This window comes from Gavia stellata, chromosome 7 (assembly GCF_030936135.1).
Source record: "Gavia stellata isolate bGavSte3 chromosome 7, bGavSte3.hap2, whole genome shotgun sequence".
NCBI lineage: Eukaryota > Metazoa > Chordata > Aves > Gaviiformes > Gaviidae > Gavia > Gavia stellata.
The window spans coordinates 24,091,837-24,119,524 of NC_082600.1; the positions used below are offsets into that span (position 1 = coordinate 24,091,837).

The following is a 27,688-nucleotide window of genomic DNA, read 5'->3' on the forward strand; positions in this document are numbered from 1 at the left end:
GTAATGTTGTAACAAAGTGAAATTATACTAGATAAGGGGAAAAATTATAGAATCCACAGAAAAGGATACAAACTTTTGGGTAAGAGGCATAAAAAAGTTTCTGAAAAGCAAAACCAACTTTTAATTTAGAACCACATTTTCACAGTGCAAAACATTATTTTAGAGCTAGGGCTTAAACCTTTACTTTTAGTCTCAGGAGCTTTAATTTGCTGTCATTGTGTTTTGTCTTATGCAATATAAAAACACAAGGGATGAGAAATTTAGCCATTTATTAAGATTGCTAAAGAATATAAAAATCTTACATAAATAGTATGAATTTTCAACATTGAGTATACATTCTGAGAGACTACTTTTCTGTAGAGAGTTCTTAAGAAGCATGACCGGATCGATGCATATTTTAACCTATGTCTCATACCCTTCAGGGGCATATCCAGTGAAGCAAATTTACTATTTGCTTGGTACCTCTCCATTCCTGACACTATTCAGAATTCATTCCTAACCTAGGAGATGATGCCCCAGCTATTAAAAGCACTTCCTAGGTTTCTGTTTGTCAATATATTTTATAAAGTCTGCCACAAGAGGGGATTTATCATAAAAATTACATCAAACATTTTATCAGCTTTGCAAACTTCAGTGCTTTCCTAGCGTTTTGTTGAGACTAAACAGACATGCAAATATGATGTAAATAGATACGAGAATTGGGTGTGTAGGATATACAATGTGTTCTCCCATTTACAGTGGCATTTTTGTAGGATTCTGAGAGAGAGTCATTTTGCCACTTATTTGCTAAATGTTAATTGAATGTCTCTACCTGTAGAAATTATGTAGTGTTGGGAGAATGGGATAAGCAATTCTATAATAAACAACTCATTTGCAGCCCTTGTCAACCTCGTAGTAAGATTTACAATGTCTGTGTGTAACAAAATTTTATAATAAGTTTATTATACTGCTCATACTGGATATTAATTTCTCCATGTAGTCTCCATTCTGAGACTAATACCCTCTTACGTTTTTACTTAGTGAAAAGAACAGTGTAAATTTGGTTTTGTTGTGATCAGTCTCTAGGAATTAGATTGATCGGAAATAAAAAGTCATGTGTCAGTTGAAAATGGCATATACTCCACTGCACAAGAGAAAAATAAAGCTCTGGTGTTGCTATTCAGTTTGTTAAATTGGGAAAAAAATTTCAATTTGTTTCTATCCCTTGTGCATGAGAAGCAATGGCTAATTTAAATGTTTCATATCATTCTCCTCTTAATATTATTTTCTCTTTTAAAGTATAGGAGATTTTTTCCCTCAAATCTATATTAAATGTTTTTTCTCTGAAAAATGTACTAGAATTGTTATAATGTAGATTTTTGCACATGGCTACATGGAGGGAATAATAAGTTATTGCATTTAGATACTAGAATTTTCAAAACAGGAATTTAGATATTAAGTGAAATGTTGCCAGTCAGTGAAAGTTAAAATCTTTACCAGCTGAGTTGGTAAGTCCTATTTGTATATCATCAGTTACCATGGGACAGTACAACAACAGGATTGTCTGACCAAGGAAGAAACTCAAAGCCTAACTACAGCTGAGAAAATTAGGAATAAGAGTTCGTGTTATGGCTTTCTTCATAATTGCCAGCATACAGTTTCTTGCCTCTTCCTCCAAAGCACGTGTGGCGAGATGGGGTGTTATATAACTGCTAGTTGCATTATATTGTGGTTTCTAATACCTTTCTAATTACAAAGAAGGAACTGCTGTAAATTTTGGCAATTTTTCTGTTTTGCAACAAGACATGCTGACCTCTGTGTGTGTGTGTGCTTGGTTGAAGTAAATGTTCTCTTAGAAGCTGTTTGGGACTTAGTGATACATAGGGTCACCTAGCAGAATTAAAAGCTTTCTTACAGCATTTATCAAGGACTGAATCCCACAGAGCTATAACTTTTTTGTGTGCTTTACTCTTCTGACAGTTTATTAAAATGCTTAAGCTGCTAAAAGATACCTTTTTTCTGAGATTGGTAGGGAAGCTTAATTTCATGACCAGTATCTTTCAGCTTCCTATGTTATCTGCTGTCCTTTGCTGTGAACGTTGCAAATGGGTTGTATAGCTCTGGTCTTCAAACAGCCCAATTAGGAAATATACTTCTAAGCGCCAAAGAATTACTCATCTCAATTAACAAGTGTCCTCGGCTAAAAAAGCTTTCTGTTTTGCAGCTGATGGCCTCCTTCAGTTTACCTAGTTACTTCAATTCAAATTAGATGTACTAGCTGCTTCAAAACACTCGATACCCTTGATCTTTGACCCTTCCTTAGCTGTTAGGTCCAAGATCAGTTCTGTGTATTTTTGCATTAAGATATGCAGCTGCCTTTCAGATGTAGCCAAAAGGAAATTTGCTGATATGCATAAATATGGTTGGGATGATAAACATCAAAAAAAGAAAAGCCTAGGATATTAAAACAGAGAACTCACTGAAGAAAGTGGCATTCAATTTCCTGTTTTGTCATTTAGATATGCCATACCATAATTTTTATGTAGCCACTATGCCTATAAACATATCAACATAACTTTCTAAAACAAGAAATGACAAATTATCTTTTCAAGCTTGCACTTGGTGAATGAAAACAAATTAAGTTTCAATTTCTTCCTGTCTACTCCTGCAAGATTTTATTCATCATCAGATAGGAAATGTTTCTCCATTCAGGAGAGAATTGTAACAATTATATATCGTATGCAGTGACAGAACAGAATGTTCAATTATATTTTCTGTTTAAAAAGTCAACTATTCTGAAGACCTCACTTTGAGAACATTTCTTACTATACTATGTTTTAGATAATGCTGATCATATTTTTTTTTTTCTTTCCAGGTTATTTAATAGGGTTTCTCGTCAAAATTATGAGAGAATAAGCTATTGGTCAGTTAGCTTGGGTGGATCTGTGCTACACACAGAGGTGTGATTACAGCTCAGACACACGAATCCAAAATAATCATGAGTTAATGGGTCAGACTGCAGTTTCCCATACAACAGAGCCATTTAATGTCACCTCAGACAAAAGGCTAAATTCTGGCTTCTATTTCTCTTACTCACATCTGTGCTACTTGCTCCTTCCTTTGTTTCATGTCTGCTCCTTGCTGGACCCTTCTATAACCATATTTTACTCACTGTTAGCTGTATAGGACTATCTGTAGGTTTTGCCAGTATACTCTGTTCTCATTGTAATGAACTAAATTGACCCTTGTGGAAGTCAACATTTTTGCCAGGACAAAGTAAGAGCAATGCACAACCAGAGGCAGGGAGCAAAGAGACCTCCCTGCCTTTTAGCAAATGCAATCTGCAAATGCAATTTGTGATGTGATCTGACCACATCTGGTGGAACTGGAGCACTTAGTGCTAGCACCATTTCATCTGGGGTTGCACTAGCTTTTGTGGGACATGAAGTAGGAGTAATTACACAGTCATTAGTACCCAAACTAACTTACTTAAAGCTAAATCCTTAAAGAATTTCACTGTAGTATAAATGTACTCTTAGGCTGTTAGGGTAAAAGTTGGTTGGCTTCTCAGCCTCTTGTAAAATTTGAAATGTTTATTCACTAGCATTGTAGGCCAGATTTTTCTAACGAAAAAAAGAAACTTAACATTTATTTATAATAGCAACGTTTTTGCCTGCATTCCGGCATTAGTTGGCAATGTTACTACTGCGTGAGTAATCAACACCTATATACATGATAACAGTTGCATCTCATAGTAGAATCAAGTCATTATTGAAACACTGGCATTTAAGGGCTTAGAAGCATTGGTAACAGTCACAAAATGCTTAGTGGCAATAATTCAGCACGGAAACGGTAGCTGTGCCTGCTTACAATTGAGTAATTCACAGGTCAACAACACATTGCTGAATGGAAAGGCAAAAACTTAACACATGTTTATTCACATTCCCTGGACCTTTATGTGGTGTACGGAAGATCATATGTATCTTGTCACAGATTATAGAATGCTGTACAAACTGTGATTAAATCTATTTAAAAAAGAGTGGCTACACCTACCCAAAGAGAAGCTTGGAATCCTTGTGATTGATGCTCTTGAAGATAGTACCCAACCCAAGTATAAGACATGGACATACTTTGGAGTGCTGTTGTTTATCTTGACTGATATTTTTCATCTAGAGGAGATTCTGCTTCTCACATGCAGTCAAATTCACATTCATGCAAACTTGTAGAAGAAAAAACAGTTATTTATCAAACTATTTTAGAGATGATGTCAGTATGGTTCCTAACAACTATTTGCTAACTGAATTTACAGCATCTTCAGCTAGCACAGTTTTGAAACAATAACAATATCCTTTTTAAACCTTTGCAGGGGCAGAAATCATGAGTGAGATCAGACTTACATGAAGCAAATGTGTGCTGACCCAAAAATGTTATCTTTTAAAAAAGTTGAAAAAGCTACAGAACCCAAAATGACCAGTTACTGCTGGTTACTGTTGCAAGTTACTATTCTTCTTTACTATACTGTAAACCTGATAGACCAGGCTCTTTTTTAGCACAATGTATTCTTTTGGCCTTTTGTTCACTTACTCCAGCCAATGACTTATTTGTGTATTTCAGTTGCTAACTGCAACTAACTGAGTAGGTAGTTGCAAAAAGCCAGTGAAGCAGGTTGTTTCCCATTCACATCAAAATTTTCATTGTGACTTGTTTTTTCAGTTTTTTCTTTGAGTTTCTTGAGTGTCAAAATAACTTCTAAATTCAGTGGATCTCAGTGATCCCCTCAATTTTCTTTACTTTTAGGGTTTTTAATCTCATTTTTTCGTCATAAGAAACTCTGCATAATTATAACTGAAAAGAGACTTCTGTGATTGTAGTCAAGTCGTGCCAATCTAATGATAGTATAAAAGAAGAGTTGGAGTCTTTATATTTTGATAGCTATTTCAGTAAACAGTAGCCAAAAGAAAAGCATTGCAATACACTCCAAATCAAGTGTTTCTTTTCAAATACTAAATGTATGTGTGTTAATGAGTTCTCTTTGGGATATGTATCTTTGATAATAAGTAAGGTGAAGTTTGAAACGCCTTCCTCTGGTACTGAAATTCAGATAATACTTTAATTACTACAGTTAATGGTACTAAGAATTTTGTTTGCCATGAAGAAAGTTCATCTTGCACTTTGAAAGAAATTCTGCCTTTTTACCTGCAAGTAGAAGACATAGCCCAGAAGCTACAATGACTAGAATAATTTCACAGTTATTGTTTGAGGTTTGGATTTTGTGTTGATTGGAAGTGTTGAAGTGCAGTTACAGGGCAATGATAACTCACATAAGAGGAGGGCATAGACAGTAACAACGCTGGGTTTTCCTGCTGTATTCTATTCGTTTTTCATCCTTAACTTGAGCATGTTAAATGGAAAAAAATGTGGTATTGACACTTCAAACAAAGCAGAAGGCTAATCATTGGCATTTTTATTAAGATTGCTATGATGATTGTTGACAGATATAATTTTACACAGAACATAAAGAATGTTACAAGATGGGAGTGGCTCACAATTACTAGGGTTTTTTTGTATTGTTTAAATCATTGATTTGAGGATAGATTCAACCAAGGACTGTATGACTTGCTTTTAGTCTTCACAGCAACCTTCTCATTACTGCAGATTTATGGATGTAGTTTTTATAAGTAGATATTGAATTCGTAATCAGGAAATGACAGCGTCCTGGAATTCCAATCTGTTTTCAAAACAGCGAACCAGGATATTAGTTAAAAAGACTTCAAAAAAATGAAGTTTTGGCAACTGCATTCTTGGTATCTGGTGGGTCCCATTTTAATTTTCATGACAGAAGCCATGCCTTTCAGATGAACTTTTGCTTTACTGGATCAATTTTTCATGTTTTTGTTCAGGTGTTTTTCCTTGTACCATTCTTGACATCTGTAGTTCTTGTTGTCAGACAAAGTTCTTCTTTCTGTTTAAATTATTAATTTATTGTGAAATATATATATAAATATAAAATTTTAAGAAATCATTGAATAGAGGCATAAAGAGAACTTTAGCCCATAGTGGTTTTCTCTGTCAGTAGGATCATGGTTTAGTAAAGGCTTCAAATAAGAAAAGCTGTGGTGGTGTCATCCTACGGCAGATTAAGCAGGTTAAAGTCCATAGTGCAAGGACACACCCTTACATAGGAGGCTTAATACTTCCTGCCAAGGAAAAGTGGCTGCTTAGGATCGAGACAAGTTGGTTGATTAATGAGGCTGCCAAAAACTGAAATACAGGTGGTCTGACTTTATATGCTTTTACATCTCTTTAGGGAAGAGTTGAGGAAATAATGTTTTGCAAACAGGTTTTCTATAGCTCTGCAGTTGTGGCTCACCAATTTCTCAATGCTTCTGTGAGTTAACAGCTATATGCTGCTGTCCCAGCTGTGTTGATTTTGGTGTACCATCTCACTAGATTCTAGAGAAGACCCTTGATTCTGTTCTGGCTGGAATTCAGCTTACTTACTTGGACACTACTTCAGAGAACAAACAATACCTGGGACACCACCTCTGAATTTTTGATAGTGGCAGCTGTTTAGAGAAGACATTCATAGCTCTAGATGACAAATCTCCATAAAGATTTGTATTGCCGTACAGACAGTTCCTTTTCCAGGTACAAAGATGTGTTTGGCACTCCTTATAAAGATTAGTTAATATGCATCACTAATGACTCGAGCCACAGTGATGTCTCTAGATATGATCCACTGCTCCTAGGAGAGCCTCTCTTTGAATAATATGCCACACATACTTGTTCTATCCCCCTACTGTAAATTCATCTAGCCCTTTCTCCTCTTCCTCATTCTTCCCACCCTGTTTCTCTTCTTATAGACTCCTCATTAGACCTTGCTTTTACTTGAACTTTGGTTGGTTTTTTTTGTCTCGATTCATGTGCCATGAAGTATGCAGCTCTACATAAAAGAAGAAAGAATTTTGGAGTAACAGAGGCTAAGAAAACATTTCAGATTTAAGGAAATTCAATGCCTGTATAGAAAAAATTCAAATTCTGAATGCTGACTGTCAGCCATAGTCTGCTCACTCCACAGTGAGATTGTTCTGTGGTTCTTAATACAGCGCACTAGTCTCCAAACTTCTTTGATCCCATAACCCATCAGTAAAAAATTCTTGAGCATGCACCCCTAATATATGTATATTTACTTATTGATAATAAATACACGTATAATAAATATACATATATATAGATAATAAGTATACACACCTTGAGCTAGAAGACCTTTATTTTGTGCCTTGATTGCATTTTCATAATGGAACCATCTTTGATTCATAATAAGACATCATTTTTATTTTCTCACTTCAAGATTAGCCTTCTGATATGTCCGTGTCACTAAGTGTTTCTTACTGAAACTTACTGGAACTTACTAAAGCATCTAGGAAGTGATGCTTCCTTTGCGAAGTTTTTCTTCAGTCATTATTTAACTAGAAACCCTAGGGTACCTCAGGAGCTTTTTGGAATCCTCTACAGCATGTCTGCTGGTACACAAGAGTCATTCAAAGGAAAACAATGGATTGATTACTTGTAGCTGTTCTTCAAGATATGTTAACTACATATGTATTCACAACCCTCCCTCTTACTCCTCCTACAGTAGCTTTCAACTGAGAATCAGTATGGTCCAAAATAAAACGGTAGACATAGTTTAAGATCTCTCTCCCAGCTAAGTTAGGCAGTTGCTAAGACATAATGAAATTTTGTGCTGTTATTACCTTTTGCATTCATAAGAATGTCTTTTGTGTGGATTTCAGTGCACTTTAAGCCTCACATCAGCTCTGTGAAGACAGGGAAGTATTTTCTTCAGCCATTTTTAAATGAAGCACAGAAAATTTCCCAGGAAGATACTAACGTGAGTGGCAGAGCCAGGAATAGAACTAAAAAGTCTTATGTAAGCATTAGGGAAAAAAAAAAAAATCCTCATTCTTTTGATAAAGGCTTCTTAAAAATGCATAAGCAGCACACTGGAACCTAAAATTTTTTGTTTGGTAATTTTGTAGTATAGTTTTCTGAATGTATTTAATCTCATATTCAGACAAACTATTCCAACACAAGCGTATTTGGACTGTAGAAGGGTTTATAACAACTCAGCATAGTTATCTTGTATACTTAAACTGTATATGTGAAATATACATGCATCCACTCTTGTACTTTTGAATTCAGTGTAAGGCAGACACTGTAATAGTTCAAGTAATGGTAGGTACAGAGGGGTTATAGAACTGATGGGGAGAATTTAGGACAGCTTCTTGGGACAAATGAAAAGTTGGAAGAGGTTTTCTAAATGAAGTGTGGAGGAGAGTTCACTTTTGAGTATCAGCATCAAATACAAATAAAAGTGAGAAAGAAATAATAAAGAGAAATAATGGTGTGAAACATAAGGAAGAATTATTGAAGGAAGTAAATTTGAAGCAAGTTTTATACATGTAAAGAAGTCTTTGACAGTTCAGACATCATGTTTAAAACAAAGGCAGCATTTTTTTACACAGTCCATGCTTCAATTATAGAAAGTCATTGTTGCAAAATGTTCTGGCATCCAAAACAACAAATAGGTTCAATGAAGAAATAGTCAAGTTCACGGAAGTCAGATAGATCATGGATGGTCCAGATGCAGTCCTTTTTCTTAGGAGTTCTCTCAGCTGCTCATTGCTGGAACCTGCGATTAGAGTAAATAACATTAGCTTTTTTTATCTTCCGGTCTTTAATATCCACTTGTACTTACTGTCTGAAATGGGATGTAGACTGTGTGATTTTAGGCCTGACCCAGTAAGATACCACTAATTCCTAAAAGTCTCGTAGAAGTCATGAGCACGAGTATGACTTGAACAGAAACTTAAGTTGCACTTCTCTGTTGTCCCTCACACCCCCCAAATGATTACATTTGCCTTCTATATGTTATCCTTTTCTTTTCTCAAAAGCGATTAGCTTCTTTGCAGATAAGGAAATATAGACCAGGCCAGCACTGGAGATGTGAACATTTGAAAGTTGTGCTAAAAAATATCAAACCCGCCTAAGCCTCAGGGAATAGAAAGAAAACACAGAATGTTCTGATTCCTGCATAGCAATAAGTCTCTTAGGGAATCTGAACATGAACTGTTTCCTTCTCTCTTAGCTTCAGATGCCTTTTTTCTATTCTGTTATGATTGTGGGTGCTGCTTCAGGTTGATGCAGACAAACGCACCACTGTAAGTTTAAGGATCTGCTTTGAAGTTCCACAGCAAAAATAAAAGTGTATACTTAAAAGGTATCAAAAGAATGAATTCATTAAAAAAACTTCATAGTTTTGTGTAAAGTATATTCTTTTGAAATATTGACTATGTTTCTAAAGGTTACAGTAGCTAATGAATCGCTAAAATTTATAAAGGCAAAGAATATGGCAAAAGGGAATCCTTTTTTTTAAATAGTATTCCTTTGAGTTTGGAGGTCTTTTTACATGTGGATGAGAAAACTATTGACTTAGATACAAATAAACAGCTGTTTCATTCTTGGTGGTGATGAGCACTGCATTGATTGCAGTGGTGGTAACTGAATTATAATCTTTAAAGATAGTGGAATGTGCTAAATGATAGTATAACAGTTTGCTAACGGACTGGAAAGCTTTAATCAGTATTAAAAAAATCACCTGAGACTTCTTATGTTTAGCAGAAGCTACAAATAAATAAAAAAAATGCAGTGACCATTGAGTTTGGCTGTGAAAACTATTAAATGAAAACTATTAACCATGTGAATACAATTCCAGAAAAACTAATGACTTTTGAGATTTCTCCCTGCTCTATCTTCATTCACTAAACCTATGAATGCAGTGGGGAATGAAACTATCAGATAGAAATATTCTGGATCTTAGAGATGCTGTACATTGTATTCAAGTCAATTGGTATCACCTTTAACTTCAGAGATTTATTTATTTTTAAAATCTTGCTTGGGATTACATAAACACATTCTGAAATGCTCGTAATTTATGGGTCTTGTTCTACACTAGCAAAAATTAAGGTTCTAGGAAATACCTATTTCTCTAGAGCTCTTTTAAGATAACAACATGTTTATGTAGAAATTCCCGTAATGGCTTACATGCATGGCAAGTACTGTTTCAATTAGAGTAGTTTGAAGCATGTCCGGGTACTGTTTTACATCTTAGTTGTTTTAGTGCCAGGGTGATTTGTGGTGTCTGGCCTGACTGTACAAAGGTCCAGCCTCATTGAAACATCTTTTAGTATTGAGTGTTTCTGGACCGTGACTGTTATCACAGTACTGTGAGGCCATTCACCAGAATCGTACTAACAAAGGTACAGGGTGAAATTGCAGTTGTTCTGTCTCTACTAGCCATGAATATATCTATTCTGAAACATTTTGCTTAAACTGGTTCAGTTAGAAACAGCTTAATTCACCCCCCAAAATAGGGCCTTCATGTCACATTCATTGTGTGAAGGGAAAAACTTGTAAGTGGTATAATATGCCTACACAGCAAAGTTTAATCACATATGTGCAAGACAAGTAATTTCTAGCTGAGAGAAACTGATTTATTCAGTTGCTTGAAAATTCCTTCACACTTTATGAAAACTTGCTTGGCTGCCTTGTGCACCTACAGGAATGCTGCAATATCTGTTCAGCAGCTTTGTGAGAAACATATCCAAATGATGATTGAAAGCCATGGGATGTGTATTTGAACTGTGAATGATAGGAAAGACTTGAAATAAATATGCTGCAATATTTGATCAAAGCAAATTTTAAGGTAACATTATCAGGGTGTCTAATTAAGTGATTTCTCAATAGTTTGCCACATGCTTGTGTAACATAAAACCTAAATTTCTAGGGTTGCCAACTCTGGGAAATCAAAAATAATTTTACTAATGTATAACCAAAAGCACCGACTTGTGTTTTGCAGAAGAACTGGTCTTAGCTTGATGATGCAAAAAAGATATTGACACTTTACTCCAAACTGCTATTTTTTTTCTGGTAATAACCTGGATTTCTTGTTGTAATGCCACATAGAAGAAGTATTTTGTGTGCTATATGAGTTGCTATATAGTTTCCTGTGTGCAGTTGTCTCAGAGGGGTGAGAGTGTTGAGTCAGATCTGCTGGCAGCTTGCAGATACCTTGGATAGTTTACAGTATATTAGCTATGTATGCAGAACTGAGTTGAAGTGCAAATGACAACTTGAGAGTAATCTGTATCACATTTTAGTGTTTATGACTATATAAATAGCTATCTGTGACAATAACAACTGATTTTGTGTACAGTTCTGTATTTGTGCATTCCCCTTTGCTAGAACAAGTTGTGAATTAGCAGATACCAAATTTAAATTTTTAGTGGTGAACATACAAATCTGGTATTGATCCAATTTGTTGACTTTTCTCTGGCACTTAATCTTCACAGAGAATGTGAAGCAGAATGTGGTCTATCGCTATCTTCAGTTTTTTAAAATGGAAGGCCATGAAGTGTTTAAAATCCAGTTCCTACTTAATAATGGATGAAAGTTGTTCAGTGTTCTTTCTGAAATAAATCTGTGATTTTTTTAATGCAAGTTCTCAGGAATTTGCTTGCTCCAGTTAATATAAAGTCAATGTACTGTTTCCCAGCTTTTTTACCCCCAGCACAGAGGTAAAGGAATTGAACTGCTTTTTAACATTCTGGAGTTAGTTATTGGCACATTTATGGATCAGCTAGGATAAATAAGATAGTACAGTTGTATTTTACTCATTTCAATCAATAAATATCTGCTCCTAAATCTATTTACTGATACTTTCCACCAGCAATGAAAATCACAACTGGGGAGTGTGTGTGTGAAAAAAGTCTATCTGAATAACTGCATACCTTTTTTCCTCACTTACCTGGGAGTTATGATGGAATAGAAAAGCTTCATTTCCAGGTTAATATTTGCACTATTTTGCAATATACTATGTTGTTTGTGTCATGCAAACTGCAAAAGACAGTGATTCTTATGGAATGTTTTAAATCATAACCTGTATATTTTCTGGAATTTTGATCAGATAACTCTAAGCCACTGTGGTATAACTGCAAGGACACTCTGTGTTCACTGACACGTAGCTAAATGAGGTATAAACCTTAGATGGTTTGGAGTTTAACCACTGTAAATAAATTATTTTTTTTAAACTACACAGAAGTATGATCCCTAATTTTGCAGACAATATCCTGAACTTGATGTTAATTTTGAACAGTATTAAACAACTGAAACATGTTTGATTTTTTGAATAGTTTTAGCTTATCACTCACTACAGGCTTGCGAGCTTCATATTGAGCTAAAAATAAAAAAAGGAAATATGTTAATATCTTTATTTCTAAAAGTAATTTCTCTTGTTGTCTCTTTCCATGTATTATTCATCTTTTGGGAAGAACCACCAATGCCTGAAGGTGCCTTTGTAATGCTTTTTCATTAATGCTGATTCTTCTAGACAATCTATAAATTGATGTGTTCTGCACCCCATGAGAATAATGATAATTGCTTTGAAAAAAAACCAAGAACCCTGTGGTTACATTAGGCCTTGAAAGATGATCATAGCAGGATTGTTCACAAATGTAGAAACTCATGCCACTTTGCAACTTCCTTCAGGAAGGAAAGTTCTAGTTAGAGAAACTCAGAGGCTGTTCACAGGATGAACGAAAGGAGCATCCACTAGGGCTAGTGACCATCTTTGCTATATTACAGACACAGTGCATTCTCTATCTCAAATTTATTGTAACATTATTTTCTGGCACTGAATATATAAAACATGTTTGCACAAGAACTTAAATATGGGAAGTGTTTTACAAATTATAAACCAAACAGAACTTTTCAGATCAAGTAAGCAAAGATATTCTGTCATTATAAATAGCATCTTTAAAAGAATGATACAATATGCTGTATTTTTGTGGGACTTCTTGTGTAGCTGTTTAACATGTATTGCTTTAATATTAATTTTTTTCTTTAGCTTTGGAGAAAAGAAACTGTTAGAAGAAATTAGCTCAATTTACCTTACATTTATAAAAGGCCTTTGAAAAGAAACTTATGATATCATCCTTTTCACTTAGAACAATCATGTCTGTACAATAGAATCTCAAATATTGCATTAGAATGAAAATAAAGCAAAGTGAAGTGTAAGAATCTTTTTTTGGTCAGATGAAGCACGGGGAAGAATCTTTCATTTCCCATCCCTTTATCATAGACTTATTCCTCCCTCCTCATTTTTTTTTTTTAAAGCTAGTGTTACAATACACTTTTTTACCAACTCGGTTACAATACTGGAGTATACCCAAAGAAAACATACAGGGCAGCCACTTTCCAAACCCAAATTCTCCCACTAACTAATGTTGATGGCAGCACATTTAGCTACAGTAATTTATGTGGCAGTTGAGTCACTGTACTGGAAAGCACACCAAAGAATAATCCAGAAGAACATGAATGTGCCAAAAGAAAGTAAAGAAACAGTAATTTTATTAATTTTAAGAAAGGATTTGAAAAAACTGCATAGAAGCTGGGAAGAAAGAACAGCAAGTCAATCTCTCTGCTTGTGAAAGAAATGACTAAAATTTTGTACATTATCTACATTGCTTTTAAAGCACTGGTGCTTGAAAATAAGTCTCAATCTGCATGCAGTCAGAAATGGATAATGAACTATGAGAAAAGAGGTAACAGGTTAGGGTGCTCACAAGGAGGCTTCATAACGAGAGAAAGGAGAAAGAAAAGTAAAAGATTAGAGAAATAAAGGAAAGAATGCAAATTCATGTCAGTAGAATATTTTAAGTAGTTTCTATTGTAAATCATTGAAGCTAATCTTTAGTAATTGAACTATGCATTTATCAGTAATCTTTATTTCTTAAGGAAGTATGCACAGCTACTTTCAGTTAGCTGTTCAGTACTTTGATGCTGAGGGAATTCACAGTCAGAATTCAGTCCTATGAGGTTGTCAAGGAATTTTCATAATCTCATAAATCCTAATTGCTAGCAAACTGGAGCATATCTTGATTCAAAGTCGGTCTCTGGCTTAGTTAAAGCAGTGCTCTTCTCATGCAAAACTCATGAGTGAAGTGATAGTTAAAATAGTAATAAGCCTGCAGCATGCTTTTTGTTTTTCTTGCTCTCCATAAGGTTATAACTTTAAGATTTCCCAGAATTCTAAATATCATCCAATTGATTAAAACCATAATTTTAATCATAAAAATATATGAATGAAGTAAAATAGAAAAGCAACTCCTGACATATCCCACAGAACTCAAACAAATTAATTTCTAACATGAAATTTTACGTATGTGCATGTATATGCCAATGTATATAATTGTCACACAAGTAAATACAAGATATTAGATTTTATGGTGTAAAGACTATAAAAACCTTTTCTAATATGTTTGTTACAGGGAACTCGCTATTTCCAGTATCAAAATGGTTCCATTTTAGTGAGAGAATGCAATTATTGTGATAATAGTCAAAATTGTCTGCACTTGTTTTCCCCAGGGGATGTAACCTAGAGTAACTGTTCATATAGAATTGCATAGATTTGATGATCTACTTCTGTTTCAATCAATTTTCACAGTGAATCTCTTTGATCTTTTTCATTCAGTTCTAAAAATACACCAAAAAATTGATTTAAGCATAGGCAAGTTTTTCTGTGAATTTGAATACTTTTTTCTCCCCAGTCAAATTGTCATCTTGTGGCTGTTTTTTAGTCACCTCAACAACCCATGCTTGGAAACAACCATATCACTGGCACATTTCATCTATTAGTTTAATCAGATGAAAAGGAATGTTGTGAAAGCTGTAAAACAAAAAACTCACTGACTCTTTTACACAGTAGTTTTTCTGTCAGGCCATGAGACAGGAAGTTGAGTTCACAAGTTCCATTTTTCATTTTACAGAGCTACTAGAGAAGACCCTCAGAAGAGAGGAAGAAATGGGAGCTCTCCAGGTATACTTTCTATTTAATTAACTAGCTAAGCTTTTTGGCACCCTTAAAATTACTAAATTGTGTTACAACATTATGATTTTCTGAACTCCCTTGTATCTTAAATTCAGCTTTGGAAATACATGCAGCCAAATATAGACTTGATAGCTAGTAATACTCACTGCTGAGTTTCTGCCCACCAATTAAGTTGTTCATTAGAGAAGATTAAAGTAGTCAGCATTCTCCTATGAGTCAATAAATTTAGTCTATCAGTGAAAAGAATGCTGCTTTGAAGTCACACTACATACTGAAGTTGTTCTGTTATACTGCTGGCTTCACTGAAAGTGTATGTGAATAGGGGCAGTGCAAATCTGCGTTCAGAACTGCAAAAATTCTTTATATTCTACTTCATTGGTTGGGTTAGATTTTCTGGGCTGTCTTGCTTTCTTCTGTATCTCTGAATAAAAGGGAAAGTAAAAGATTTTAAGTAAGTATTTTAAATCTCTGAAACATTAAATGTCCATAATATATGCTAGGACTTGGTACAATACAGTAAATCCTCATTGTATGGCATCTAGCAGTAAAGCTGCTTGTGCTAAGTGCTTTAAATTTGCTCTTAGAAAGTAAGATTTACCCTAGGCTCAGCTTTGGAATAGTATTTAAACATTACAGGCAAAGAAAACATACACCTTTGAAATGAAAATGGCTAGGAAAGCAAAACCAAGTTGGAATGTCTAAATTGTGAGGCTTGGGTGGGTAGTGTATGTGTTCTTCACAATACAGAAGGGAAAAAAAGAAATTTTTAACAACAAATTACAGCAAACAATACCCAACATGAGTATAAAAATGTTTAGATACAATATGAAGAGTGTATCAATGAAGCAGCATTCTGTAAGTGTACTGGAAGCAGGACATTTATGAGGGAATTAATGGAAATAAGGCTGTTAAGGAAAATGAAATTATATATTGACCTGAGTTTTGACTGTAGGATTTTGTTTGAAGATAAGCCTTCTCTTCTCATATAATAAATAGAAGGCATTTCAAGGGCTAGAGGTATCAAAGAGTTGGTGTAGAAACAGTTTGATCCAGTAAGAAGGGACAAGTTGCAAGACCCAGAAGTTACACAACACACCAATCCAGCTGTTTCCTGTTCAAACAAAAATCTTGGCCTAGCTTTCTGGCAGCTCAAGTTCAACAAGGCTGAGAGCTTGTCTGCGCAAGCAGTTTACACAGGTGCATATCTAGTTACATCAACGTAAAAAGATCTCCTTTCATGTGGAACAGCTCTGCATCTGCTTTCATGTGAAGCTCTATAGTTGACAAATTGTTCTAGTGATGTTACTTCTGATTGAATGAGGAGTAATTTTATACCGCAGAAAGTTGCATCATAATAGTGTCTTGTGTGCATCTATGTGCTTGCCTGTATTTCTGATGGTCTGTCAAGTTCCTGATCAAATTGCTTTATGCTCTTCCCTAACTGACAGTTCTGGTTAAGTGTGTGACTTACACTGCTCTGACTACTATTTTTGTATTCAAATACGTGATAGCAGTATTTTACTCCTTCAGATGCCCATGCTTTCACAGTCAAAGTACTCAGCAAAAACATCTATTATTTTTCTAGATAGTATTATGTCCAGCTTAGTCAATATGTTTCAAAATGTTCCCAGTCTGGGATCCTCTGTTCTTGTAATGTTTTATTCTAAACTTGCAGTGGCTGAATATGTACAACTTTGCTAGCAAATATTTTTAAAATCCAGCTCATGTCATCATGACTGAACCTCCTCAAGCTGTTACATCTCAATATATAAAGCATAGGAAGTAAGAGGGAAGTGAGAGTTTCTTTTAAATATGGCATTTCCCGCAGCTGAAACTGGCAGTCTTATCCTTTTGTTAACCAGGTGGTATGGAATATTTGTTTCTTCTGAGCCCCAGTTCAGCAAAGCATGTGTATAGTTGGTTAATGTATGAAAGCCTTCATTAAAGCAGATTGCTAGAAGGTAGTTGTTAGTCAAATTAAAGACCACTAGCAAATAAAATAGTACTCTTTGCCCCCAAGGCCTACAGTCCTTGAATAGTATTTCCCTGGTATTAGGTCTTACTCAGTTAGTCCTTGGTTCAGTAGACGATAGGTCATGTTGATTGTTGTTATTTTTTTGTCTACAATTCCTAGGGTCCTGTTTTGATAAGTATCTTACTACATATAATTCTCTGTATATATAAGTCAATCCTTGATGCATTTTGTTTGCAGTCTAAACAGACCATATGTGTAAAGCATGTTCAGGAAACAGGCAGACAGAAAGATTGTACGTTTTGGCCTATGGACAGACAATTGAAAGCAGTCAGGTTATCATGGCTGAAGGAGTTATTTCTTGTTACTTGAGCCATGAACGCTGACCATACTCTTAGAAAAGCTAGAGACATAAGGAAATCTTCTGTCAGAAATCAGTGTATTGCTGCGGGCAAATGATGACTGGGAATACTGTGAGGTTCTTTGCCATGTCTCTGTATCAAGTAACGAGAATATTCTCCAGAGCTAAGGATGTATGTATATTTTATTATGCTTTTAGTTTGCTCATTTTTTGAAGGGAGACAAAGAGCACCTTTTGTTAAAAATAATTGGAATAAAGTACAGTTAGTGCTTCTACAGCGCCATCAGCTGAAAACCACAAAGGACAGAAAGAAAAAAGCAGCTTTATGACAACTGTTCCTGGAAATATCGTCTAGTAGTTTTCACGTGTTCCTCTAGTGTCATGTTAAAGGGCAAGACAATTTGGCAGAAAATAAACCCCCTTGCATTTCAGCTTGTCCTTGCATATCAGAGGGGCTGAGGGCGGCTAGGCTTAGATTCTGAGTGATGCCCAATTCTCTGTGTCACAAGTCCGGTCATGTTCAATGTATTGAACTCTCACGATTACAGATGCATTTGTAACACCATACACTTTCAGTCTCGTCGCGTTCCATGAACTAGCATGGCCACACTTAAGGGATTTGGTGGCATTCAATGAGAACTCTCACAGCTAGGTTAGTGAATATTGCAGTTTATTGAAGCAACAGATACACAAGTTCTTTTGGATTGCCGGTGATGAAATTACTGCCTGCAAAGCATGTGCAAATACCAAGAATGTGAGTAATACAGCCTGGCCACAAACGCGTTAAGTTATAAAGCAGCTCTATAGAGATTTCTAAGTTTCCCGGGGAAGCACCCGGTATAACCAAGTGTTTGAATTGTACCCAAAGGCGTCCCTGTGAGGGGGAAGAGAGGCTCAGCCCGTCGACTGATCCCAGGTGTCAGAGGTGGTTTGCAATGCTATCTTCCCTGGCATCCCTCCTCTCTTAAGCCATTTTTATACTATTTGTCTTTTCAGGTGGAGCTTGAGTTACTCTAGTCATACATACCTCTATTGTAACTGGTGTAAAAGTTTCTTGTTCTACTTTTAAAGGTATAGACTAAGAAAAATCCAGAGCACAAGCTCAGTGAGGGGTGGTCGCACCTTGGAGGTGGGTAGCTTTGGGATGGAGGTGTGTTTTTTGGTATTATAATGAGATTATAATGAGCAAAGTTCACCCAAAGGATAGTATTTTGCCAAAAAATGACAGACTGTTGGCCCAGGGTGGTAAATATGCAGCTCAGGGTAGTAAATATGCAGCTTGTCAGTTCCATAGTACCTTCCAGTTCCCATCTTATCACAGAGCCTGTCCACGGTGTCTTCACTCTGCTCCACCCTCCGTGCAGTTTCTCTTAGTCAGCACACCAAGCTCCCCTGGTGTTGTCAACATCTAAGGTTGCCTAGGGAACTTGTGCGGGATGGATTCCTTGCATATCCACCACACTCCACCCTGAAGATTTCTTCAATGCTGTACCTTTCCTTAAAATGCGAATATAAATTTAATTCCTAAGTTACCTCCAGCAATTATTCCACATCTAGTCAGGGAATATGTTGGACTGCAACTAGCACGACAAAGACAAAATAATACTTTCTTAAGTAGACAGTGGGAATCTTTATAGCTACATCTTTCTACGTGAACCTGACTCTTGTTTTATATTATGTGTCAAGATGGAAATTATATGTAATATATGTGGTTCTTTGATACAGGGTGTTTTGGGAGCTAGGAGCCTGACGCTTTGGGTGACATCACTGTACTCTTGGTTTTTCATTTTGAACTTGTTGCATACTTTTGACCAGAGTTTCTGTGTTATATATAAATTTATATTTATATATGAGTTTAGATAGTTGTATATGAGAATTTATATATGTTCTGGATAATAGCTATGTTCTCATTACACATATGCTTGCTCTCTGTTGTTACATGTGCACTCATACTCATCATAATACAATTTTTATCTTGTGAGAAGTCTAGATTACTTTCTACATTCTCTCTGATAGGCACTCCAAGAATATAACCTCACTTCTTTTCTTACTTCGTTGGAAGAAAAAAGGCTCTGATTATAAGGTTTTCACCTTCCTTTTTGTGAAAACTGTTCCATGGTACAGAAGATTACATTCATTAAAATAATATGCTATGCATGATAATTGCAATATTCAACTGTATGGATGTTCTCAGGGAAAACATTTGCAAGCGATTTTCATTTGCTTTGGATTTAGTAACATGCTAATATAAATTAAAAAATTAAATAAGAAATACAGAATCTTAATTTGAAAATATAAACATATTGGTAACGTATAAATTTTCCGTGGTAAATTTCCTAATACATTACATGCTAGTCTTCAGAGAATTATCCGCTGAGATTGTAAGAGTTTATTCAGTTTGTAGAATTTGGCAGCTAAATCATGCACCTTATTTAATACATGAGGTATTTTGAAAACACTATTCTACCATTGGAATCGTCCTACTAATACACTCACTTTTTTTCTTTCAAAGTAGTCCTTTTTAACTGAAGAAATTTGTATCTGAATTAGTGTTTACTATCACTACAAATTTGAGATCTGTAAATACCATCTTTTTTTTTATAGTAATGAGTTTGGGTTTTGTTGCAGAATCTTTAGATACAAGTGTTTGTAACAGCCACTGCAATTTTTGTGGCGGAACAAGCATCTTAAATATTATTGAGTTTTTGACATAATATTTTTTGTCATAAGTTTGTTCTGATGTACTGAAATACTCAGTCTGTATCTCAGACCTGCTTCCAAGAAAAAGTCACGACTTCAGTATTTACTACAGTACCTTTTCTGAGAAAAAATTTTAGTGAAATTCAGTAAACTTTTGCTTATGCAACATTGTGGTTGGAATCCCCAACTACCATGCATTGTGATGGGCACTGAGCAAACGTTTCTTAATAGACAAGTCAAAGCTAAGTATTCTAGAACCTCATATTATCCTAGTTTTACTGATAAGAAACTAAAACATAGGTGAAATAAATCTGTAGGAAATCTGAGACATGTATCTCAGTTTTTTGATTCCCAGCTCTTAGGGATAAGATCATCCTCCATTTTGTTTAAAAAACAACTAAAAAAAAAAGTTTACATATTGTCTAATTTTTTTTAAAACCACGACTTTGAAAGAGTCCTGTAACTGAAAGTGATGAGGAGTGCATTTTTTTCCTCTCTGTATGTTTGTTTTATTATTTATCAGTTTATGCACAGGGAGTTTTGAACCACTGTATATGCAGTTTCAACATCAGCCAGTTTAGTGGCATCCACTACTGGCAAAATGTTAGTATTTTTTTTAAACAGTTGTATTTTGATAGTGTACTAGGTTTTCATCAAACTTGTTTATGTGTGCATTCCTGTTTTTCCTTTTAGATATTTCCTTGTACATACTTTTCTGAACAGTCTTGCTTGGTTTTTAGTATCTTCAAAATCAATTAGTCTTTACCAGGTGCTATTTTATTTATTTTTTTTCAACTTCACTTGATGCAGTTATTTTTCCTACAGTATATTGTCTTACTTTCTGCCTATGGCTTAGAATTGTAATCAAATGTGCAACTATTGTAAGGGGCTGCTGAAAACTAACATCATTTACACCCCAAACATCACTCAGTGAACGAGCTTTAAACATTTCCCTAGGATGAACTGTGTCTTTTCTTCAAAAGATTATAAAAGTTAGCCCTTTAGTAATCCAAGGGACACTGGTTTTACAGAAATACGTAAATATACAATATGTAAATACTGATTTTACACAAATACGTACACCTGGTCAGTTAGTAAATATAACTATTATTTTAAAGTTTTTTTAAGACAGTAATAACTCTAGAAGAGTCTTTGTAACTCATTTCCACCTAGTCTTAAAAAAAATAAAAATACTTTCTCATTCTTGCAAATGGCAAGAACTGTTTCTGGCTCCCAAATTCTTCCATTGGTCTAAGAAATTTTTGTTGTAGCTGTTGCATCCAAAATAGTGAAGTCAGTTCAGACTTATCTAACTGTCTTTGGATGGTTCAGGAATAAATCCAGATTATTACAATAATTTTTGCCTATTGGGGGGGATAGAACAAGAAAAAGTCTAAGGATTCTTAGCCTAATCCACCCAGAAAGGAAAAAAAAAATCCTCTCCCATACTTTTTCAAAAGGTAATATTTGAGCAAGGTAAGAGTTCCTGTAATATCTTAATACTCAGGTACTCTAAATGTGGGCTCACCTAAACACTTGAATGTGTGTTTTCTCACATTACTTAAAATATCCTACCTAGTCAGGACATAGTGCCAGAGTACATGATCTTGATTTGACTAGCTTAATATTTTTGTTAAAGATACTTTTAAATGGAAACAGAATGTTAAAATATATACAGTAAACTTATAAACTCTGGGTTCTCTGTATTTTGCGCTGGATTAAAACTGACATAAACTTATTTTATTTGCATTTTATTTTTGTCTGACATTAGACTTTGACTAATGTAATCTTGTTATTAATAAAACATTCTTCAGAGCTATTTCTGTGTAACAGAATAATGATTTGGAATTTACTTCTTAGTTTTCTTAGGAAATGCCTAAAAGAAAACTAAACCAGATGCTAACATGACATGAACTCCAAAACATGCTAGATTTACAGTCACAGATGATCAAAAAAAGAAATAAAACTTTGGGATACATAAGAGTAAAATCAACAGTATTGAAAATCTAATGGTACTATTTGAAAAAAATATAATGGAGTAAATGTTTTCAAATTCTTTCTTACTTTGTTTCTGGGGAGTTTCTTTGGAACAAATTTCTAAATGAAATAGTATGATAAATGGGTCAGAGGTCCAGTTAAGTACAGCAGTTCCTTTGCATGAGATTTTTACAAAATACCATACATATGACCAGCAAAAAACCAAGATGAATCCTTTTCCTCATTGTTCAACTTACGTTGTATTTATATTCTTCACTTTCTAATGGCATCTTGTACTTTATTTTTAGGAACGTATTATGGCCCTAGAAGTGGTAAGTTTCTTAAATTCATTTCCAAACAAATCACAATAACATTTTTGATGATCTTACAGGTCTTTTCCAACCTTAGTGATTCTGTGTGATTCTGTGATTCTGCTGATAATTTTTCTGAATTATTATATTGCTATTTTTGTGTATTTAAAAAAAAGGTTGCGGTTCTGGGTTTTTAACTGTCATTTTACTTTTAAGAGAGGATGCCATAATTTTACACTGCACCTTTCTGCGTAGGTTTTTGCTGCAGTATTTGAGCACTGGTTATATGAAATACAGTATAATGTTGTGTTTTTCTGTACAGTTCTCTCCTTATCCAGTCCCTGGGAAGAGAAATGTCATAGATTTGAGCCATACAAAGGATGTTATTTTTCTGCTGCTAACAATTCTAATGGTCGAGGTCCATGTGATAGATCTAATCATTTCAGTGACTGTTACATGTGCTTTTTACGTGTTTATGCTGGGAGGTGCAGACAGAATCAGTTTATCTGCCCACATCAACACTGCAACTATAGAAGTGTCATGGAATACCATTTTAATGATTAATTAATATCATTTAATAAGATACTAAGCTGGAAGGACAAAAGCATTCATGGCATGTACATGCCATGAATGCAGATGGATTATCCAGATGTCCCAAGCTAGGAAGTCTATCAGGTGGAATAGCTGGGATGGGCCTCGACTTGTCCTAGCATTTCTGAACCATGCTTCTTTCCTCTTATGTAGGAATGTCCAATGAGACCACGCAATAGTATGTATCAGGCCCGTAGTTTCTTTTCATTGGAAATCCAGAAAATTTCATCTAAAGAAACCGATACTGAGACAATATCAAGGCTGCAAATATAAACTTTTTAAATTTGCTTGTGCAAATTATTATTTTATCCTTCCTGATTGTCTGTGCATCTCTGAAAACAGCTTTTGATTTCCAATATATATTTAAAATATATTCAATATGTTAAAAAAAGGTTGCATTCACACATAAAAGGCCCTTTGTAAATCAGAGTGTGGTGTTGGAACTCCTGCCTTGTGGGAGCAGGGAGCTAATGCTCAAATTCAGTGTCCTGGCACTTCACATAGTGTGGTATGAGTGTAATGTGTTGCCGGGACATTAGTTCTGTTCAGGAGCATCCCTTATTCATGGTTTGCTTACATGACATGTTTTGTGACAATGTTTTTTTTCTATTTTTTCTGGAGCCTTTCTACTTTTTACACTTTTAATCTCTTCTACTTTAAGAAGGAAGATTTGTAAGTTATTGTTCAGATAGAAGAGGATTATTATAATCAGTAACATATAATTTTCTTTCTTAATGCAAGTTGGGAGGTAACACCTGAATGCAAATTTGTGATGCTAAATCCAAGAGCTTGAAATCAGTCACCGCTTTCGTTATTGCAGACACCGGAAGATGTGTAATGTGAGATTGCAGGCAAGAAAAGTATGGTCATCACTAAGGCTGTCGAATGCTCCCAAGGCACTAATTTGACTTTTGCCATGAAGTTCCTCTATGATGTCAGGCAAATCACTTAAACTAAATTTTTCACAGACTGTTAATCACTTTGTGTTCCTCATTTTCTGGGTATCTGACTTTGTGACTTTTGAGGCCTGATTTTCAGAAATGCAAAGTTTTAGTAATAGCTAAATTCAGTGGCAACTCCAGCTATATATATTGCTAAGTATACTCAAAAGTCGGATGTTAGATAGCTGATAGTGAATACTTTAAAATAAGTGGTTTTGACCTTTATGTCTCTGTTTCAGTTCTGAGGATGATAGCATTCTCTTTCTCTCTCCTCCCCCCCTTCACTGATCTTAAAAAGAAAATCCACACAGAGTAATACTTACACGGTCTGAATGTGTCAGGATGAGCTACAATAGAAAAGCCCTTGAGCAAAAGAATGAGTAAGGCTTGCCATTTAAGGGATCCTTAAGAATCCTTACATTTATAATGTCTATGTCTACATAGTTGTGTATATCTATGCAGCATTTTTAACAATGAGTACATAATAGTTGTGGTACTCATATATTTGTATAATTTCCTTATCTTCTGTTGTTTGAGTGCTCCGAGCATGACATCGAAAAAGTACAACCAGTCACATATTTTGTGATTTGATTCAGGTTATAGAGAATGGAAATGGAAGAGACATAAGGTATTAAATTCAAATTAAAACAAAATCCTTAGAGGAAAAAAATGTTGTGTAGAAAAAGTATTTTCTTAGGAGAATTTTGACAGAAAGGTGGTAGTTCATGAGACTCATGAAATGCAAGATACAAAAAGGGGCAAGAGAGGGAAAAGCCAGAACATACACATATACAAACTATACAAAATGCATAGGAAAGCATCAGCTCTCTAGAGCTGTTTTTGAACTGAGACCATGGGATGGCTGCATTAGGAATCTCATCTGCATTTTCTTCCACAGCATTCTCATTCTGCCTAATACTGGGAAGAAATTGCTCTGCACAGGAGTAGATGAAGTTTAGTGCAGAACTGTCTGAGATTTACCATAAGTGTGAAGCCTCTTGCAGCCACTTTTTAAATTGTTTGTACCCTGCATTGCATGTACCTTTTAAAGCAACAGAAAAGACATGTACATCTAACAGTAAATGCATTTTTTAGATCTTCAGATTAAGATTTTAACGTAAAAAAACTGTCCGTTTTACACAATGACCTGAAAACTGTGTACGTGTACATATTTTGAGAGGTATATTTGGCAGCCTACTCTCCTCCCTTTCTCTACAATCTACTCATTTCTGCCTCCTGCACTAGCCAGTAAATTGTTGTAGTAGCCATGTGATGAACTTGGCAACTTAGGCCAAAAAAAAATTGGGAAAGAAATGTGACGGGAACCTAGCAGACTCTTTTCAGAGCTCTGGGGGATTAAACCTTCCAGGCCTAGCTTAATCTAACTCAGTGGTTTTGTGAGTTACAGAAAACTAGGAGGGTCCTTTGCATCATCTCTGAGCCCTGTCAGCTTCTTCTCCTCTCAGCAGTCTGTTTGAGCTGGAAGCTCCATCTCCTACCCATGACTCATCCTGTCTGCTGTACCCGACAGTTTCTTGGATCTTCTTTTTCCTTGGGCAACGCACTTGGTTCCCAAGGAAAGTGCTGTATTACCATCCTCCTTCAGGACATGACACCTGACCTGGTCACTCCCTTAAAGAACCTGAGAACAAATAGTAGCCATCACAAGAAGTTTTGGGATTTTTTGGCTCTTTTTCTTCAATCAGATCAGTTCTACAGTATGATTCAGCAGATAGATACACTGCTTCTTGCTCCAGCAGCGTGCACAGGACAAGAGCAGAAGCTGGAAGGTAAGAAGGAAGAACAGGGGTACTTAGACAGACTCACTAGTGTATGTAAAAGGAGCTGAAGAACCAAGGTGTATTCTGGAATAATCCTTCAACTCGTGAGAAGTGCCAGGGGAGTAACAAGTACGGGCAAAACTGAGGTTTTAAGTACGTAGGGATTATGTGGGATTTTGGGGTCTCTTTTTGGTTTAATACTGTTTAATAAAATGAATTTAATTATTACATAGCTATTAACAAGTCATTTTCTTGATTACTTTCGTAATCAATTATGTAGTCTGATGTTTTGCCAGAATGAATACTATTTATCTTTAAAGTGATTTAGTTTATTCTTGAGTGTAGCTTAGTTCTTACATACAGGATTTGGCACTATAATAATATTTATAAACAAAGTTGTATGATTTTCTTGGGGAAAAGTCTGTATTGTATTCTCAGATGTAGCTACAATGTGAAGTGTATCTAACTGTCATAGAGAGGTCAGGGCACATTTTGTAGGTGCACACTGCTACTGTGCCATGCTTGTAACTTTAGTGGGTTTCTGTAAACCATATCGTGCTTTCTGAGCATAAACTGCAAGTCAGATTCCTCTTCTTTAGTAGTACTAGTCTGACATAAGACTGGGAAATTTAATTTGAAATCAGCAATATCCTGAAGCTATTCCAGTGAACATAAATATTCTATATCCTTTGATCAATAAGACAGCTTGCTGCTTTCAGTAGAGAACCCAGAAGTGAGGCTACCACTTGCTTAGAATACTTGGATCAGACTTTTCTGGACATTATTCAAGTTTTTGTTACAGTGTCATAAATCTAGGTTAACTCCAGTAATGCTCTAAGTATTCTGCAAAATTGTTATTTAATATGAATTTCCTTTTCAGTATGAACATTTATGTATTTTGTTGTAACTCATGTTTTATGTTTGTGAAAGTAAGGTTTTGAATACCAGTAAACCAGGTTTCTGTCTGCACACACTCAGCAATGTAACAGCTATTAGATTCTTCTTCTGTAGTAGTATCAAATTCGCATAATTTTTCTGATTTATCACCCATTTTAAAAGAAGAATTAGAAGGGTGACAATGCCCAATGCATTTCACAGATTATGCAACTGTCTGACAGCATCCATTTTTGGGTGCTCTCTACCTCTCCCCATGTCTCTCAATGTGCCTTCCATCAATAAGTAAAACTTGCTGTTAGGTCTTGAGATTATTTCATGTTTGTCATACTTTATATGTATGAATGTTTAGGAAATCTTGAATCTAAGGGTTAATACTTTCTTGTCTCCTTGGTTTGCTTCTGTAGTGTGTTGCCAAAACTACCATTACATCAAAGGCCTTCTGGTCCTCCCAGAACACAGCCATTCTTTGATCTTGTAAAAATGACCGGGAGAGGAGCAGCAGTCTGAGATCCTCTGTCCTGCCTGCCTTGCCCTTTCCTTTCCTTTCATCGGCGAGCCAGTGTGTCACTTCCCTTCGCTGGGGGTGGAGAACTTTCCCAAGGTTCCCCGAGTCCTTCCTCTGCTCACTCCCACCAAGGAACTTCTGCAGCCTGACTGTGCTTGCAGCCAGCTGTTTCTTTTCTCCTGATGCTCACCTTCCTCTTGCCTCCTTCCTTGATGTTGTCTTCTTCCCCTACATATCTGTTGCTCTTATTGAATACCCTGCTACTTATCCATCCTCTGCCTCCTACTATTTGGTGCTTTACTTGTTCTTTTAGTTTTTTGCTAATACAGCCACCTCTAGTTCTCTTCGGCCAACATTTTGATATTTTTTTGCTGTAAAAGGATTTATTTTGCTGGTAACAAGTATGCTTTTCTTTTTTAACAATTGCCTTTCTCTCCCATTCGTACTTATTTCTCACTTTCTGGCTATTTCTGGGATTTAAAGTGGGAACCAAAATGCTGAAATAAAGAGATTTCCAAGATTCTGCACAACTTTTCTAATTTATGGATTTCATTTAAGGCAGTATACTTGCACAAAGTCCACAAACTAAACATATATGTGTATATTTCTAATGTCACCTCTCTAATCTCTCTTCCCTCAACACTGATATATAGCATTATTTTTAAATTACTCTCTATTAAAAATTTTCTTCACTATTTTGTAAAAATGAATTACTAGATTAATGTA

The 27,688-nt window shown here is 35.4% G+C and overlaps 1 protein-coding gene across 1 annotated transcript in view; it reads left to right on the forward strand.

The window, feature by feature from the left end:
• CEP128 (centrosomal protein 128) overlaps window positions 1-27,688 on the forward strand; it is a 129,586-nt gene that overhangs the window by 80,445 nt on the left and 21,453 nt on the right. The window contains exons 18-19 of the mRNA XM_059819872.1: window positions 14,865-14,914; window positions 22,245-22,268. Of these exons, the coding sequence (XP_059675855.1) occupies window positions 14,865-14,914; window positions 22,245-22,268 (74 nt within the window). The remainder of the gene's footprint in view (window positions 1-14,864; window positions 14,915-22,244; window positions 22,269-27,688) is intronic.